Source organism: Chelon labrosus (genome assembly GCF_963514085.1).
Source record: "Chelon labrosus genome assembly, chromosome: 15".
In the NCBI taxonomy this organism is placed as follows: domain Eukaryota; kingdom Metazoa; phylum Chordata; class Actinopteri; order Mugiliformes; family Mugilidae; genus Chelon; species Chelon labrosus.
Window position 1 is genome coordinate 24,010,558 of NC_140348.1, and position 19,335 is coordinate 24,029,892.

At 46.7% G+C, this 19,335-nt stretch overlaps 1 protein-coding gene across 2 annotated transcripts in view; it reads left to right on the plus strand.

Annotated features, from left to right (window-relative positions):
* ttc7a (tetratricopeptide repeat domain 7A) overlaps positions 1-19,335 on the plus strand; it is a 51,970-nt gene that overhangs the window by 5,500 nt on the left and 27,135 nt on the right. For both annotated transcript variants that reach the window (XM_084561404.1, XM_084561405.1), the window contains 12 exons: positions 3,271-3,401; positions 3,694-3,818; positions 4,223-4,301; positions 4,541-4,710; positions 6,811-6,874; positions 6,986-7,123; positions 9,250-9,333; positions 10,162-10,266; positions 13,053-13,170; positions 13,948-14,005; positions 14,881-14,953; positions 15,056-15,216. In XM_084561404.1, coding sequence (XP_084417530.1) covers positions 3,271-3,401; positions 3,694-3,818; positions 4,223-4,301; positions 4,541-4,710; positions 6,811-6,874; positions 6,986-7,123; positions 9,250-9,333; positions 10,162-10,266; positions 13,053-13,170; positions 13,948-14,005; positions 14,881-14,953; positions 15,056-15,216 — 1,306 coding nt within the window. The remainder of the gene's footprint in view (positions 1-3,270; positions 3,402-3,693; positions 3,819-4,222; positions 4,302-4,540; positions 4,711-6,810; positions 6,875-6,985; positions 7,124-9,249; positions 9,334-10,161; positions 10,267-13,052; positions 13,171-13,947; positions 14,006-14,880; positions 14,954-15,055; positions 15,217-19,335) is intronic.

Genomic DNA, 19,335 nt, shown 5'->3' on the forward strand with positions numbered 1-19,335 from the left:
GCTAACATCCAGTTGCTGCTGGTTGGCTAGAACAGTGTTGCCCCTTTTTAAAGAGCTAAAGATTTCTTTTTCAATGTAAATGGAGTGGACAGTTTATGAAATGCTAATTGAATTTGGCAAAAAAAGGTTTTTTTTTTTTAGCTTAAAGAAATAAAAGTGACAGTGGATTAAAATTTGTGGTTTTAAGATTAATTAACTCTAAAACTATGCTTATTCGTCCCAACATGTCATCTGATTCATGGGATGTTCTTATGAATCAAGCTCAGACAAACCTCCACATATCCATCACACACGTGCAGGAACTTGACTTCTTCTTAGAACAGACCTTTGCTTTAAAGAATATTTGCTGCCAAGCTGGTACCAGCTGATTCTCACAGAAAACATCAGAACTAACCATTAGATCTGGGACTCGATTAATTAGCAAACAAGATCTGTACCACACAAACCTTTTTACAGTTTCCATACAAAAATACCACAGCCATGATAAACCTGGGATTTCAGACAGTGCTGCACCGATCAGCCACAACATTAAAACCACCGACAGGAGAAGTGAATAACATTGACCATCTTGTGACAATTCAATGTTCTGCTGGGAAACTTCTGGACCTGGCATTCATTGGTGTGGATGTTACTTAGACATGTAGCACCCACCTAGACCAGACCAGGCACCCCCACCCCATAGCAATGACACTCCTTGATGGCAGCAGCCATCCCCAGCAGGATGCAGCCTGACACAGACACACACACAAAAACACTTTAGGAACAACTAAAAAAAAACAACATGAAGAACAGCACAAGGTGTTGACCTGGCCTGCAAATTCACTAGATCCCAAACTGATCAAGTATCTGTGGGATGATCCATACAGGCCCCTCCCCCTACTATCAACATTCTGTTACCAGAGGGTTACCACAGGACACCCTTAGAAGGCCCATGTCCATTCTCTGATGAGTCCCAACTGTTTTGGAGGCAACAAGGGAGACCTACCTTTCTAGGAAGGTGGTCATAATGTTATGCCTGATCACACGCCTCCTGCCCGTCAGCCTGGATCTACATACAAGCAGAGGCAGCGCTGAGCACTGTCAGGAAAAAACGCCACAGACAAGACTGAACTGCTCCCTGCTCACATTTACTTGATGATCCCATTCTTAAACCATTTGCTAGGAGTTATTACAGCTCTACAGTCACAAGGACCTTGTAGGGGTTTGTCAAAGTGTAAATGGGAGAGAGGTGGAGGGCTGATGAAATCTAACCTTTCGAAACTGTTTTGCCAAAATAGGGAAATATCTACTTAATTGTACAGCTGGGGTTACTAGGTAAGTCAGCGACCTCAGCCTCAGCCTCATCTTGACACTGATGACACTGATGATAAGTGTTCCCTGCGTTGTTGTACCCAGCAAAGATAAAGCTTTGTGTTTTCCCTCTAAGGTTAGACAGACTGAAACAGCATGAAGCCCTTCAGGGAGCATACTTACTCCTGCTGCTCCGTGTCTTGACAGATTTTACTTCTTATGGCCGCTTTAAAGATCAGATGATCGTGAGTCATATGTGAAGTTAGTCACACTCCCAGACGCTGTGGGCCAGACTATTTTGGGTTCACTTCGAACATTTTTTTTTTTTCCCCAGCCAGATACATTCAGGTATTTTCGTCTATTGTGGCGTGATTGTGAAAAGCAGCGTTACTGTTAAAAGGTCAAAGATCACATTAACGGAGCATTACACCGAGAGAGCCCCGGATAATCTGGTTTCTCTCATCATGGTCATCATCATTATGTTGTTACACTCCCTATTTCCTGATAATTGGAAATTACCTCATGCTCTTGAGACAAACTTTATTTCAATAACTGTCACGTTTTGATTTTTGCTCTGATTGTTTTGTATCCCACTGAATGACATTTACAGCGTGGGCCGTTGTTCTGACTTGAATAAACAGGTCGGATCCTTCCCATGCTTGCTCTGCGTAACGTATCGCATGTTGCTGTGGGAATGAAGTCAGATGTGGATGTTTGGATGATGATGTCTTGGCAGTTGGCAGCTGTCTGCTTATTTGATTTGGCCTGGCGTCTGGCCTGAGGCTGCCGTCGTCGCAGACCTCCTGCGGTCTAGAGAAGTTCCTGCTCCCGCTGGTTATTTGTTCCAGTAAGTCCACCAGCAGACATCAGGCCGAGCATCCAGACGACCACGGACGGCTCCGTTCACCGCTTCCTTTGTATTCATGCATCAAACCACACTATGGGGAAATCAGGAAGAAAAACACCCCTTATACACGATCAACCACATCATTATGACCACTGACAAGAGAAGTAAATATCATTGACCATCTTGTGACAGTTCAGTGTTCTGCTGGGAAACTTCTGGACCTGGCATTCATTGGTGTAGATGTTACCAGACCAGACCAGACACCTCCCCCCACCCCATAGCAATGACACTCCTTGATGATCCTTTTTGGGTTCCCCTGGAAACATTTACTGTTTCTGCATTTCTGTATTTGCAAGTGTCGTGCGTTTCCATTTGCCCGATAAAGACATGTTCTTATTTTGCTTGAGTTTCTTCTATTTTAAGTCATTCATTGATTTTCTGTAACCGCTTGTCTTCTGGAGGGTCCTGTCCCAGCTGTCTTGGGCGAGAGGCGGGGTACACCCTGGACAGGTCTCGAGTCTATCTCAGGGCAGAGAGACAGACAACCATTAACACTCACACCTACGGCCAATTTAGAATCACCAATGAACCTAACCAGCATGTCTATGGACGGTGGGAGGAAGCTGGAGTACCTGGAGAGAACCCACGCAGACACAGGGAGAACATGCAAACTCCACACAGACAGGCCCAATCGGCCAATGGATTAGAACCCAAAACCTTCTGGCGATAGACTGGAGGCCTGTCCAGGGTGTACCCCGCCTCTCGCCCAATGACTGCTGGGATAGGCTCCAGCCTAGCATTGCACATCTTTGTGAAGATTTTCAGAGGGAATTTCTGACCAAAAGAAGAAGCAACAGTAGTCCACAGTATGGCCCAAGCTCTTAGCTTTAACGCTGGATCCTCTGTTTCCCATAATACAGCTCAATGTTGACTCCCTCACCTGTGAGACATTTCTTCTATCCTGTATTTAGTGCCAGTCCCCCACACCTCATATGCTTATAACTTAACACTTAATGCAAAACACAACAGTTTTTATGTTATTATCTATATTAATTCCTGTGACTTCATCGTGACCTTTTCTCGTCAGCCAAAGCCGGTGGTTTTGACATTCACGACCTCCTCCTGTGTTTCAGGTCTGTCTCTGGACCACCAGACGGTGTCATCGGTGTCTCGGGTTCGTCTTTCGGAGAGAGAGGAGGAGAGCCTGTCCTGTTTCCTCAGGGCCTGTGACGCAGCTCTGTCCTACCTGCAGGAGCTCGATAAGGTGGACGCCCGTACCTGTAGAGAGCGCACATCTGCATGTATACAGTAGTTAGCTTAAGATCAATAATCATCATCCAGTAAGGTTTTCAAATGCAGGATTTTCATAAAATCTATATATACACCGATCAGGCATAACATTATGACCACCTTCCTAATATTGTGTAGGTCTCCCTTGTGCCTCCAAATCAGTTGTGACTCATCAGAGAATGGACATGGGCCTTCTGAGGGTGTCCTGTGGACAGTCTCAGTCTGTCCTTCATTTCCTTTTACATTTTTAAACTTTGTATTTTTAGACTGTATCAACACCACATGTCAAGACACCCAAAGGTGGTCTCCTTCCTTCCTCTGTTGACATCGACCTGGGCTTCTTCCTGCATGCTGCCTTACAGAGCGCTTACCTTTGTCTGCTGCAAAGAGGGTGAGTTTAACTAACCGTACATATGCAAAAACATACATTCACCTTTAAAAGCTAAAACATATCAGACAACAAAATGCGTCCTCTCTCATAGTCGTACATACTTTGTAAAAGTAAAACACCAAAAAGGAAATTCCTGACTCCTCCTTCACTGCCAGGGTTCTTCTGGGATGCAGCAGCGATGCATTTTTGGTTTACGACCAGATGGTGTCAGTGTTGCTCTGAGATATAAAGTAAAAGTTGTTGAGCTGTCACAGGTTCTTTCTCTCTGCGACAGTATTACACGTCAGTTGCTTCTTCTTCTTCTTCTGCTTCTTTAGTTTTGTTTAATGTTACAAATCCATATACATCTTCTCTCTCTGTTTCTCTCTCTGTATCTCTTTTGCTTTGTGTGTGTGTTGTCTTAGTCATCTTGCACAGGGTGCCCACCAGTTGCGTAGGGTGCTCAGGGTGGTGGAGTCACGAGGGTCTCAGAACTTCAGGAAGGTGAGCACAGATGTTTCTACGTTACCTAACAGTGCACCATCACTGTACAGTAGCCAAAAGTGGAGCTTCACATCATTTCATTCATTCATTCATTTTCTGTAACCGTGGAAACATTAGCGGCTGTAACCCTGGTACCCTCCTGACCATCGACATTGAAATTTTAGCATAATCTGAAGCATGAGCATCACGTTAACGGGACAACAATGAACGTGTAACTTATGCTTCTGTTTGCACCCGAGTCCGCTGCGACGAAACTCGCCGAGGTGTTGCTGAGCTCTGTGAGCGAGGACAGCTACTGGCCCCCGCTGGGCCCCCCGCCCTCAGCGTGGCTTCACAGAGAGGGAGCCGCCGCCTCCAAGGACGCCATCTACCCGACTGTTAAACCACCGCAGCGTTACAGCACAGAATGGTTCGTAGTGCGTCGGCTCTGTTTGTGTTTCAGTCTCTGTTTACCACGTTATATATGGTCCTTTATACACCAATCAGGCATAACATTATGACCACCTTCCTAACATTGTGTAGGTCTCCCTTGTGGTGACTCATCAGAGAATGTACATGGGCCTTCTGAGGGTGTCCTGTGGTGTCTGGCATCAGGATGTTGTTAGTGGGGGGGCCTTTGAGGGGAGGGGCCTCTGTGGATCATCCCACAAATACTTGATCAGTTTGGGATCTAGGGAATTTGGAGGCTTGAATTTGTTGTGGCTGATTGGTGTGTATATATATATGTTTATCCTGTAAAGTGAGTGGGATCCCTCCTTTGTTGTCCTTCCTTGACCCACAGTCTTTTCAAGGGTGGAGTTTTTCCTTTCCAAACCAAGGGGTCTTTGGATATAGATTGTAAAGCCCCTTGAGTCAACTTTGTAACATCGGGAAACACCAATAAAGCTGACACGACCTTTAATAAACTGCAAGCACAGGAGACGTGTGCTTACAGTTTATGAGACTTGTTATTATTTCAGTTGTTTATGGTTTAAGAGGAGTTTCGCTTGGAACAAAACCACGTGACCTCTTAAACCTCGTGGATGTTTCCTCAAAGGTGGTTCATGTAGAAACCACCAAAGTGCCACTAGAGGTCATGACGCTCAAGCTTTAGGTTACACCAGTCAACCACAACATTATGACTACTGACAGAAGAAAGTGAATAGCATTGACCATCTTGTGACAATTCAGTGTTCTGCTGGGAAACTTCTGGACCTGGCATTCACTCATTGGTGTGGATGTTACTTAGACATGTAGCACCCACCTAGACCAGACCAGGCACCCCCACCCCATAGCAATGACACTCCTTGATGGCAGCAGCCATCCCCAGCAGGATGCAGCCTGACACAGACACACACAAAAACATGAATAACAGTACAAGGTGTTGACCTGGCCTCCAAATTCACTAGATTTCAAAGCTGTTAATGGACACTCGTCGTGCCAGTTTCTGGTCGTTACAGAAGCACGTCAAGCAAGTTGTCTGATGGGCTACACCCAAAGATGTTCCTGTTTAATCCTCAAATTCCCATGATGATAAACAAAGGCCCCTCCCGTCAACCCATAGGACCCAAAGCCCCCCCCCCCACTAACAACATTCGGTTTCCAGACATCACAGGACACCCTCAGAAGGCCCATGTCTATGATCACAAGGGAGACCTACACAATATTAGGTCATAATGTTACGCCTGATCCGCGTACATATCTAAATTAAGTTAATTGTTATAGAGCAAGTGCAGATTTCTAAAGCTGAGGTCAACATCAGCTAAGTAAGAGAGTGATTTTATTCCAAGGGAGCAGTACATGGAGTAATGTGGAATTTGATTTTAGTCATTTGATAGATAAATAGAAAAAATCTTGAAAAAAAAAGAAACGTCTGACTCCCTCACGTGCAGGTAAAACAAGAATATTGCTTCAGTTCCAAGAAAAGAAGAAAAAAAAAGAAAATGTCCCGTAGGCTGCTTCTGTGTCTTATCACTATTTATTGGTCAATAAACTGTGATGCTGACCAAGAGCAGTGTGGCAGAAAAAATAAAAAAGATTATTTGCCACGTCAGGGGAAATAATACAAGTATAGTAACTTGTGCTGGTGTCTTTGCTCTTCTTTTGTTGATCTCTTGTTGATCTGGCGTTGATCTCAGACCTCAGAACTGAAGTCTGAGATCTGAGGAGTGCACCAAACTTGTTGTTGCTTTCACACAAACATTTTTTTTTTTTTCCAACTACTGCTCGAGAGCAAAAATGCTGTAACAGGACACGGGAGCAGAGCGGAGAGGGGTTGTGAGGGGGCAAAGAAAGTGATGAATGGGGGAGTTCACTGGAAGAAATGAAGGAGCCACTGTGTGTGATATGTGAGATAGTGCCGGATAGCGATATATCCAGGGTGGTCCGTGTTGTGTTACAGCTCCACAGGTGAGGTAGAAACTGGACACTCTTGGCAGTCTACCTGTGGGCTAGTTGTGTGTGTGTGTGTGTGAGGGAGTCGAAACGTCCCGTTCTTGGAGCTACTTCCTGTTTTTCTGTGTCCTGGCAGTTGCTTCTGTCCTCAGGACGTGGTGGAGGAGGCCGTGTTGCTGCTGCTCATCACAGAGTCCATGGTGAGAGACAAACATACACACTCTATTCTCATCTTATTTCTTGAAAAGAGCGTCACGTTTTTAATCCTCCCTTTGGTCTTCTTCCCGTCCCTCCCTCCTCTCTTCATCCAGGCCAGCGGGGAGGCCGTGATCAGCCGCCTGCCGGACCAGGCCGAGGCTCGCCGGGCCAGCCTGCAGAACGCCACCTCCGTCTACGACCTGCTCACCATCGGCATGGCCAGGAGGGGGCAGTACGCCATGTTGTCCGAGGTGTGCGGCTCACACTGACACACATATACTCTACACTGGAGGTCTGCAGAGAGGGGGGAGAGATGAGAGGTGTTAGTGAGAGCTTTGCCTTTGCCCAAACTTTTTTAACGAACGTCCTTATCACTTTGAGCGCGGGGGATTATGTGTCTTTTTCTCTCGCCGGCTCTTCCTCATCTATCCCAGCATCCTATCCGTCCTCTTCCTCTTCCTCTTCCTCCTCCGCCTTCCCAACGTGACCTCGACCCAGATGTGTGAAGTTGGGGGAGAGGCGGGAGGTTCCGAAAGGAGGGGGAGAGGGAGGAAGGAAGGAAGTTATCTCAAATTAGGTTTGTCCACCCGTCCTACTGATTCATAGATGGCATCAGTCATCTCCTATGGAGGACCACACACACACACACACACTCGTGCAGACTGATTTAGTTCCACCTACATCCAGGGGGTCAGGTCGCTGATATATGGACCATTCGTTTCAAATTAGATGTCAGAGGGTCGGCACCGTCCGTCTTCCATGTCACGAATGAGATTCACCGTTGACTGATCGCGCACATAGTGTGGCATTAATAAATCCACGAGGCGCCTGTTGTCAACTTTTTATTTTACACCACCTGATTGTGTTATTTGCGTTTTCATAAAGACGGATTTTAAAAAAAATACTTTCCCACCTCTGCAAGAATAATATTCAAGGAAATATTAGGATCTACAGAGTGAGATTAGCTGCTCAGTGGTTTGTGAAGTGAAAGCAACACTAAATAATAATAATGATGAAAAAAGTCGTGAGTTTTGCAACTTAAAACAATAGTTGGGCTTTAACACAGACAAACTAATTATTATTTAATCATTCCTTCGTATTTTAGCTTTTTAGCATATTAGCGATCCTCGTTTTGTGCACAAATATACTCAATTTAGTTTATTTGAAGCTTCTTTTTTGGTGCAAACTACACCTCATGTTTTTGCAAAAAGTTTCCCTGATGACCCGCAACTTTAAGGATGGTTCAGCGTTAGCATTAGAATTAGATCGATAGATAGAGCTTGGTTCCTCACAGGGAGGCGTTGTAGAGTCGTATGGCCTGAGGGACAAACGACCTCCTCAACCTGTCCCTGAACGAGCGTCTCTGCCTGACTATGGTGTCATGTAGAGGGTGGTGGACATTGTTCATGATGGACCGGATTTTTGTTCAAGGTCCTTTCATCTACCACTGATGTCATGGACTCCAGCTCTGCCCCTACCACAGAGCCTTCCTTCTGCAGCAGCTTGTCCCGCCGCGAGGTGAACCTTCTTCTTAGCGTTGCCTCCCCAGCACTAACACTGGCAACGATAGATGGTTGCCAGTGCCCTCATGGCTAAACTGCCTCGAGGCAAGCGCTTAACCTGCAGGCAGAAGGCTCAGTAAAGGGCAAATAATTATTCAAGCAATAACTAGTGCAGTTTTAAATATAGAGGTGGGGTCAATGCACTCTTCACACTGACTCCTCTAAAGAAGGGCTGCATAGGGATTTGTAATGGTTTGAGGCCTGATTTAGCAGGGGTTAACAGGGGTCAGGGCTGCGGCTTCATTTGGCTTCATAAACTCACCTAACTATCCCCGAAACATTACAATACGCTACCTACACTTCAGTTCATTTGTACTTTTAAGAAAAATCTAGAGCCCATTCATTCAGGGTAGCAATTAACCACACAGTCCAAACACTCTTATTTAATTATATCCCGTTGAGGTTGCCATTGTGTGCTGTTGCTCGACACCTCTGCGTGCATGTTACGAGGGTCAGCAGCCTTGTTCTAATAAGTGCATATTATTTAATCATAATATCGGGCGGACCTTTTTTCCTGGTTTCGCTCACTCCTGCGGCGTGACTGACAACATCCGAGCGAGCGGTATTCCACGCTCCTGTTTTCTGAAACGGCGCAGAGTGGGTGGTGAGCGGTGATTGACGGGTTCAGGGTAGGAAAGAAATGTGGCTAAGCAAAGTGGCCGTTCAGGTTAGTGAGGTTGAAGGAAAACAGCAGATGCATTTAATGCCCCCTAACGTAGCCCAGGTCCGCCCGCCTGGACGTTCTCCTTACACCTACTACTCGTACACGGTTGCATAACTCGAACATGTTTGTGTGTCTGCGTGTCTCCTCGCAGTGTCTGGAGCGAGCCATGAAGTTCTCATTCAACGAGTTCCACCTCTGGCACCAGCTGGGCCTGTCACTCATGGCGTCCGGGAAGGTGAGCTCATGTCTCCTTTTATATCGTCGCAAAGCACCGAGCCACGCCCAAGGCAGACATCCACCTCCTGCCTCTGTCCTGTGATCCTCTCGATTGCTCCCGTGCACCAAATGGCACCACAAATGCTTCGAGTGGCAGATGTGTTGAATTATAGTGTATCTGGAAAATTCAGATACTACCAAATTGCCGTGCATCCGTGTGATCCAGATTCTACGGCAGCTACATGACGACCAAATGTTGTGAACTTTAAAAAGTTTGCACATGCATTTGTCAAGCGGGAGTCCTTTGAAGGAGCTGGAACAGATCACAATTTCATCGCTCCCTCTCTTTGTAACTCTGTGCATGTGTATGTGTGTGTGTGTGTGTGTGTGTGTGTGTGTGTGTGTGTGTGTGTGTGTGTGTGTGTGACAGAAAAATTGATCTGGCCTGCAGGATAAAATGACACTGCAGATCAATGCACAGCACTAGAAATAGGCTGTTCCCTAGAAGGGGAAGGGGCCGCCTCGGTGTCGTCAGATCCGCTTCTATTTAGGGCCAGTGGCACACACGTATATATGTGTGTGTGTGTGTGGGGGGGTGTGTGTGTGTGTGTGTGCACGTGGCCCATTAATGATTGACCTACATGTATTAAGTGACTGTGTGTCTAAATGGGCCTGTTTGGTCTGTGTAAGGACAGTTGATGTGCTTTTGATACGCTCACTTAAAAGCGATCCGTGTCATCTGCGGCCGCATGATAAGTGGCTGCTGTGTGCACATGAATCTCAATTTGTCATTGACATTTCTGTCTGTGTGTGTGTGTGTGTGTGTGTGTGTGTGTGTGTGTTCCAGGCGGTTGGTGCTGTTTCTGTATTCAAGGAGTGTGCCAGGATGAGACCAGAGGACCCTTCGTTGCCCCTGTTGGCTGCTAAAGTCTGCATTGGTCAGCTGCACTGGGTGAATACACACAAACAATGAAAACTATGTTTAATTTCCCCAAAAATACTATATATTTTGCATGGATAGGTTTCTGCAGGTGGCGCTGTTTTCCTTGTTCAGTCATGTGGCGGTGATTACTCTCGCTAGCAACTGCTCTAGTGGAGAAGATAAAGAGGAGCACATGTTTACATCCGTGGTTTCAAACCTGCCATTTATTCAGAAGATTATAAACTGTTCAAAATGATTTAACAGAAAAAGGCATCAAGGTGGTTAGCACTGACGCCTCAAAGCAAGAAGGTTCTGGGTTCAATCTGGTTCCTTTCTGTGTGGAGTTTGCATGTTCTCCCTGCGTCTGTGTGGGTTCTCTCCAGGTTCTTCCCACCGTCCAAAGACATGCTGGTTAGGTTCATTGGTGATTTAAATTGGCCGTACGTGTGAGTGTGAATGGTTGTCTGTCTCTCTGTGTTAGCCCTGTGGTAGACTGGAGACCTGTCCAGGGTGTACCCCGCCTCTCGCCCAATGACAGCTGGGATAGGACCCTCCAGAGGACAAGCGATTACACAAAATGAATGATTGAATGAATGAAGGCACCAAGGTGTGCACAGCAGATCCTTAAAGTCCTGTGAGCTGCTGGTTGGATCGAACTTGCCCTAGCACATCCATGTCCTTCCCCCAGAACATTGTTGGTTGGTACTCACCACTGCTGACAGGTAGCACCCAGCAAGCCCTGCCGTTGTTGCATGAAAACTCAAATCATCTGGTGTTTATATCCTGGAGTCCCTAATATTTTGATCCATCGATGTGCAGTAGCTTCTTGGTAAGCACTCACAAGCCAAAAGGTTTGGGAACCACAGTAGGGATATTAGAGGTACAAGCTAGCTCCTCTGGACTTATTCATAATAAGGCTTAATTGTATTGATCGGCCACAACATTAAAACCACAGACAAGTGAAGTAAATAACGTTGACCATCTTGTGACAAGTCAATGTTCTACTGGGAAACTTCTGGACCTGGCATTCATTGGTGTGGATGTTACTTAGACATGTAGCACCCACCTAGACCAGACCAGGCCCCCCCTCCACCCCACAGCAATGACACTCCTTGATGGCAGCAGCCAGTTTATAAATGGCCGGTATGCACATTTGAATTTATGGCGCCGCATCACTGCGTCCCTTCTGCATCAGGATTGATTCTGGGGTCCCTCAGAGAGATAGCCATCGATGTGAACTCCAGCCGGGCCGGCTTGGATACTCCCGCTGTTCGAGTCATGATCGGGGCAGGAGGGGAGAAAGTCACATCAACAATAGTATTTAGCGTAGAGAGAGAGAGAGAGAGAGAGAGAGAATGGGTAAGAGTTTGATGCAGAGAGAGAGAGAGAAAGGGGTCAGAGATTAGAAAAGAGGAGCTAACAGGGGCGAATGGAGAGAGCACATCTGTCAGTGGCTGGAGATCATTGCAGGCCGGAGACACTAAGGAGCTTACAGCCTTAATCACAATGGGACACTATGGCCATAGTGCAGTGTGGCATTACATAAATGGGCCACCGTTATCAGCTAGCAAGCAACATTTTTTTATTTTTTTTTTTGCTCTTTATGTTGACCTTATGCTGGCTCACAGAGCAGATCAGAACTTCATCGCTTCTTCATATTTTTAAGATTCTCATAGCGGCCCTACACACATATATATATATAAAAACCTTCTCACAGCAAACTGCATGATTGGCGATCTGAAAGCAAAGCTGCTTTTCTAAATTCCTGAAGAGCAGTTATGCAGATTTTCACTGAACGACAGCAACATGTTCTCCTTTCACACCATTCAAGGAGGGAAAAAAAAAAAAAACGTAATCCCCCTAAGATGTGCATGTGTGCGCTGTGTGTTTAAATGACTAGCTATTGTGTGCAGGCTTTGAACCAGCAAGGCCTGTATTCAGAGGAAGAGACACAGAGAATGATAGAGGAGGAGGAGGAGGAGGAGGATGAAGGGGAAGGAGGGCTTGCTGTTGCGCTGGCGTGCCGTCAAAGGCGTCACCCCCCCCCGCCCACCTTCCCCTACACCCACCTAAACACCACCACCTGCCCGCTCCGGCACCCGCCATACCTCACACGTTGTGACACACTTTTTCCTCGGCCTGGCCACGCGCCGCCTGCGGTCCGCTCCGGCGTGAGTGGGCGAGCGTGTATGCGGGTTGAGCGAGTACGTGTCCTTCAGCAAACTCTGCGCCGTCCTTCAGCTCGCCGCGCTCCGACTGTCCTCGCGCTGAACGCACACCAGGCTCAGACGGCGATGCTGCACCACGGCCAACGTTGGCCAGACGTTGCTGCTGTGTGAGGGGACGAGAGGACGCTGCAAACCTGATCGCATTACCTCACAAAGCTCGTGTCTTTTATGCTTATAGGTTATTGTTTTATTGATCATCACCTACCCCTTGAAGTTTAGTACTCGGGTCGCAGGGGTCCAGGTCTCCAGCCTATCTAACACAGAGAGACCCAAATACACATGCAGAGTCACAAAGAACTACCAGCAGGAAGAACAGGGAGTCCCACAGCAGATGGTCCCCACAGAACCCTGATCTCAACATCATGGATCAGTCTGGGATTAGAGCACGCTGAGAAAGTGCTCCCAAGTTGCCGAACAGCTTAGTACCTTGAAAAACTGCGCGCAAGTGTCCAGAGCTGTTGCTGTTCTGAAAGGCTTGATTTAATTTACTCTCTCCTTACTGCATTTTGCGTGAAACCAATTTTGTCTTCGCCTCAACTCACTTCTTATTCAGAGGCTAATCGGTCACGTGTTGATTTGTGTGTCCAGTTTGAGGAGGCAGAGGCCCTGTCCCAGAGTGTGGTGTCCATGGGGGAGGAAGCAGGAGAATTTCTGCCCCGGGCTTTCATGGCTCTGGGGCTCAGCTGCAGTCTGCAAGCCTCGGATGGTAAGGATGCACAAACCGGCACAAGAAGTCTATTGAGAACATTACAAGACGTGTGTTTGTGTTTTCTGACGAGCCTCTTGGTCATGCAAGTAGTGACTACATACTGGCCACTAATCTTTTCGACGAGGAGTTCAGGGTTGATGGTTGGGTCTGACTTGTTTAGTACCGACAGTCAACACTGGTTTATTATGCCTGGAAACTTTCTCCAACTTTTACCAAGTAATTAACCGTTTCCTGGGTTTAACCAGATCATAGATGAACAGTTGAACCATGTGGGACGAGATAAAGGATGATTAAAGACCACACCTTAATTTTAATTCAATAACCAAGCTGGTGTGACGTAGCCAAACTCAATTCTTTTCAGAAGAAGATTTCATTATGCGGCGTGTTTCATGTACAGGGATGAAAAATAGTTGTTGGATAGTCCTACAACCAATCAGATTCTTACTCACTGTTACTACACTGTTACTCATCTGCCCACCGCTGCATAAAGCCCTCCCAGCGATTTGATTGACCCGGCACTAAGCTTGGCTTTAGCCTCGTACGTCTTACTGTGCAGACCCTACACTGAGATCTTCTCAATCCAACAATACTCTCTAAAAAATGTCCAAGTTTATGGTTAATATGATACTTCCTTTTAGAAAATTAACAACAAATGTCATCGTTTTCACAATTTGAAGACATAATTTGTTGAACCCACGTTTATAATTCCATGCGATGCAGCTGTTTTCTATAAAAGCTGAGATTAGTCTGAGCTTGATCTCGTCTTCTCTCCAGCTACTCTGAAAGGAGATCGGAATGAATTCAGCAAACGAGCACTACAAGCTCTACAAAAGTAAGTCCTGGTTCTTCTTTTATTGTCCTGTCCTTTCACGTGTCTGTCAGTTTATTAGTTGTACCGATCAGCCGCAACATTATGACCAGTGACAGGAGAAGTGAATAAGGTTGACTATCTTGTGACAATTCAGGCACCCCCACCCCATAACAATGACACTCCTTGATGGCAGCAGCCATCCCCAGCAGGATGCAGCCTGACACAGACACACACACAAAAACACTTTAGCAACAACTCAAAAAACAAGGGTGGCCTCCAAATTCACTAGATCCCAAACTGATCAAGTATCTGTGGGATGATCCACAGAGGACCCTCCCCTCAAAGACCCCCCACTAACAACACTGTGTTGCCAGGACACCACTGGACGCCCTCAGAAGGCCCATGTCCATTCTCTGATGAGTCACAACTGTTTTGGAGGCACAAGGGAGACCTACACAATATTAGGAAGGTGGTCATAATGTTATGCCTGATCGGTGTAGATATGAATTGAATTATAAGCTATTCCAGCCCTACTATTCGAGGGGCCAACAGCTAGAGGCATCCATTTTGGTTTGCTCCAGTTAGCAGGGTTAATTTAAATGTTAGCAGTATAAATTTAGAGGGTGAACACGGTTAACAAACTGTTCCTGGTAAACTAGAGCTGTTCCTTTAGGGCTTTGTGAGCATATTAGCATGCTGACATTAGCACTTACCTACAGTACAGCCTCACAGAGTTGCCGGTGCTGCTATTAAGTTGTTTTTAATCTAAAGAAATGCTCTGAGCTCGCTAACATCCAGGGCCTCTGAGTTTGACGAATGTTTCAATTAAAAAGGTTTCCTCTCCTAGCCTTATAACCTCTGCTGACACAGTCTGAAGAGTCGTGTTTCCTCCACAGAGCTCATTCATTAGACCCCCAGGATGCCCAGATCGCCATGTACCTGGCTCTGCAGCTGGCCCTCGTACGGCAGGTATGAGCAAACAAAAGACCTTTTTTTTTTTTTATCTCTTTGTTATTTGTTAAGACACAGCAGCTTGTGCGTTTTACCTGGAAATGGGTGTGAATGTGGCAGGTATCAACAGCCATGGAGCCCCTGCAGGCGGCTTTATCTCTCCGCGGGGATGACTTACACTCGCTCCACCTGCTGACCCTGCTGCTGAGTGCCCAGAAACACCACCGCCATGCCCTGGACACCCTGGGCCTGGCCCTCAGCCAGCACCCTGACAACTTCAAGTAAAACCCCGCTACACCATCCCACTCACAACACAAAAACTTAGTTGATACGCTGTTGAACTTGAGGAACTTTGTACTTATAAAACTTTGCATGGTGTGTTTTTTTCTTTAAGTGTGTGTGTGTGTTTGCAAGAGTATCTCCAGCGAGTGGTGCAGTGAGGTCCTGTCCTAACACAGTCCTCCCCGTAGGGATAGGGTGTCTCGGCTCCACTATGTTGGAGGCCAAGCACACACACACACACACACACACACACACCGACACACACACGACGCCTTATTTAGACGTGCCAGAGTGGAAGCCTGCATTGCAGTACCTAAGCCCCTTGTACACCCTTACCCTTTTAACGCTGCAGCGTTGACCCGAGCCCCGGTACTGCTTTCCTTTACAGGACGGAGACGCCCCCCTAAACGACTAAACGCACCGGTCTGCTTGGCTAAGCGGGTTAAAACTCGCAAAACAGCTTTTACACTTTGTTAATTTTTGCAGGGACGGTGCATCACTTGAAAGAACACATCATAGGTTCAGGGCTCGGACGTCAAACTATGACCTTTCCCTTGTGTTTTTTGTGGTCCATCCACTTTTTCACTTTCAAATCATGCCATCATATGCTTCCAATGCAATCCTTACATGCGTGCTAAATAGTTTGAAGCAGCAATCTTATCCCACGGCTCTGTTTTCTTTCTCCTCCCGTTATAATTCTCGTCAGCTATCCGGGACGGGAGACTCATTAGCTGCGGTGGAAGCTCCATCGTATCAGACGCAGACAGCATCAACTATCAAGGCCAATTATTTCCACACTAACGATAATGTGGAAGCGTGTTGCATCATCTTTCTGGTGCGTTTTCTCTCCGTTTTCAAAGCCCGGTGAAAGCATTTCACAGCGCAGCCATTTGGGGTCAGTGTTGGCCTCCACGGTCCCGGGCACAGACAGACAGACAGACAGACAGATGGGGTGCATCCACTGTACATGAGGAGGAAGAGGAAATGCAGAAAAACAAGAAAATTGATGCAACAGCGAAAAAGAAGGGCAAGACATAAGAGGCTGACGGGAAGAAAGGAGATAGATAGATAGAGAGGGGGATGCAGGGAAGACGATGGCTTTCAAGCTTTACTGATCAGTTCTGCATGTACAGTCGGGTGAAATCTGTTTTCTCTCTCCGCCTAGATGCACAAACACACACACGTACACACAGCTCCTCCGTAGAAACACTTGACTGCTCTGACCCATTTAAGAGCTCTTTTTCCGGGCTCAGCCAATCGCGTCGCTCTCTGCGCCAGGAATCCCCATCGCCCCGGTAACCGTGAGGTCACACGGGTAGAGCAAGGCAAGCATCGGTTGTTGTTTCCAAACCGTTGTTATGGATCGGCGGGGAGACGTTGAGTCAGGGAGGGAGGGGAGTTCACGGGAACTGCTGCTGGAGGTTCTTCAGCTGTATAATTATGTCAACGGTTTATTTATCCGTGGCCCCGCTCGTAAGTTAAACATTTCAAATGTGCCAGTAGATCAATGGAACGAGAGAAGGGCAGAAGTTTTAGCCTGGCTCCAAGTCGCTCCGGGGAGTGTGGCGGTGAAAGGTCTGCTGTTACAGCTCCTTCGTTTGTCAGCTCACTGATACACAGATCAGGCATAACATTATGACCTAATATTATGCAGGTCTCCCTTGTGCCTCCAGAACAGTCATCAGAGGATGGACATGGGCCTTCTGAGGGTGTCCTGTGGTGTCTGGTAACAGGATGTTGCTAGTGGGGAGGCCTTTGGGGGGAGGGGCCTCTGTGGATCATCCCACAGATACTTGATCAGTTTGGGATCTAGTGAATTTGGAGGCCAGGTCAACACCTTGTGCTGTTCTTCATGTTTTTTTTAGTTGTTCCTAAAGTGTTTTTGTGCGTGTCCTGCTGGGGATGGCTGCTGCCATCAAGGAGTGTCATTGCTATGGGGTGGGGGTGCCTGGTCTGGTCCAGGTGGGTGCTACATGTCTAAGTAACATCCACACGAATGAATGCCAGGTCCAAAAGTTTCCCAGCAGAACATTGAACTGTCACAAGATGGTCGACGTTATTCACTTCTCCTGTCTGGGGTCATAATGTTGTGGCTGGTTGTGTGTAAATCGATAGCGTAGTGTGAAGTAAATTAAAAAGTAGTGGTGAGAAGTGAACCAACAAATACAGTGTGTTCACATTAAGGTTGCACAAATTGACAAAACCCCAGAAAGTCATCACTTGTCTCTGATGCTCCCTATATTTAAAACAGTTTTCAGATCATACATAAAAAGTCTCGCCCTATTCTCTCAAAGACAACTAGATGTTAGGGTTAGTGGAAAGTTTAGCAGCTAACTGGTCAGATATTTCCATCAGGAGCTGGAGGAGACCAAAACAGAGCCAAAACAAGAGGCTAGTGAGCAGAAACACAACTCTACATTACTGATATTATCACTCTTTGTCTCGTCTGTGCCGGCAAGTGTTTTCTAACACATTAGCCAGTAGCTATCAATGTAGCTTTTGTGAATATGTGACGCTAGAAAACCAGTACCGTGCACATGATGTAAGAGAAAACAACAAGAAAACAACACCAAGATTCAGACATCTACGTAGAGGACAGTGTAAACTACAACGCATTTTAGTGTTTTATCTCATATACAGTGGTTGGCAAACATTATTTCTCAACCATGACATACATCCTAAATCATCAGTGCATAGTGGCCTCCCAGTGCATGTACATGTTTAATTCCATGCAGAAAGAGAGGTGGTACTTCAACGGTGTTTTAACCCTAAAACCATCCCAGAATGCATTTTTAATGAATCTAAATCCAGCAAGAATACATCTACATCTACAGTCTCAGGACCTGCCGGGGCTAAAGCTGAGTGCTGAAGCTCCAGAGTCAGAGAGATCGAGACATAGAGAGATATAGAGATAGATGGTGTGAGAGTGAAAGGAGGTGTTTTCTCAGCGTCGACCTCATTGAACACCATCTACTACTTTGTGAGCGAGCATCACAGAGAGCAAAGCTTGCATGGTGCAGAGCGCTGGGCATTCCCGTGTGTGCATGTGTGTTGCAGGGGGTGAGGGTTGGGGGTGGTTGTATGCCAACGTGTATACAAGATCGTAATCTTGCACATGCATGTTTGCGTGTTTGTGTGCACGCATGTGTGTGATTCCCGTTAGCCGCTGCCTCCCTGCACCACAGCAAACTGTCAGCTCGCTGTAGCATACCGAATTTCCCCTTCCTCCTTTTCTCCCACATCCTCTACTACTACCCCCGGCTTCTGCTTTTCTCTCTCTCTCTCTCTTTCCATCTTGCTTTCCTTCTCACCCTCTTTTTCACTTCCCCCCCTTTTTTTTGTCTCCATTTCTCCCCTTTCTTTGAAATTTTAATCACCCAGTAAACAGGCATGCATTTCAATGTGAAACGGGATTCTGGTACAGATTGAGAGAGCTGAGGCAACAGAGGGAGAGAGGGGGAGGGTGGTTTGCGAGAGAGAGAGAGAGGGAGAGAGAGAGGGAGAGAGAGAGGGGGGAGGTGGGGGTGATTGTGGTCTCGTAGTTCGTACTAAAGAGAATGATTAATCCCGGCCTTTGATTCTGCATTCATCTAACGGGATGTTGCAGCATGAGCAAGTGTGTGTGTGCGGGCATGTGCATCCGTGCAAGTGTGTCTTAGTCCTGCACATGCATGCCTACTGGCTTACTGTACGCTCTGCCGCGTAAAAGAAAGCGTGTCTGCACAGGCTCCGGCGTGTTAATCTCCACGCATGTGCTTCGTTGTGTGTGTGCGTACATTTATACTTGAGTATGCCGCACATGTGCGCTTGTGAACGCACGCACCTGTGTGTTTGCGTGCGGAGAATACACACTCTGATCTGTGGGAGTGCAGGATGAGTAATACCGTGTAACCGTACCACTTTTTTTTTTTTTTTTTTTTTATTATTAGCTATTTTTGTACGGAGTTTACCGTGGCACTCTCAGCTCTTAGCCGGCCACCGCCGAGCTTTTTTCTCCTGCCGTCCGTCCTCCGACACCTCACTCTGCCTGCACGCATCCAGGCTGTTTCCCGCGAGGCTGGAAATGACAGGCTTTGTAATCAGATGTGTAGTTTCGGGGGGTGTTGTAATCTTGATGA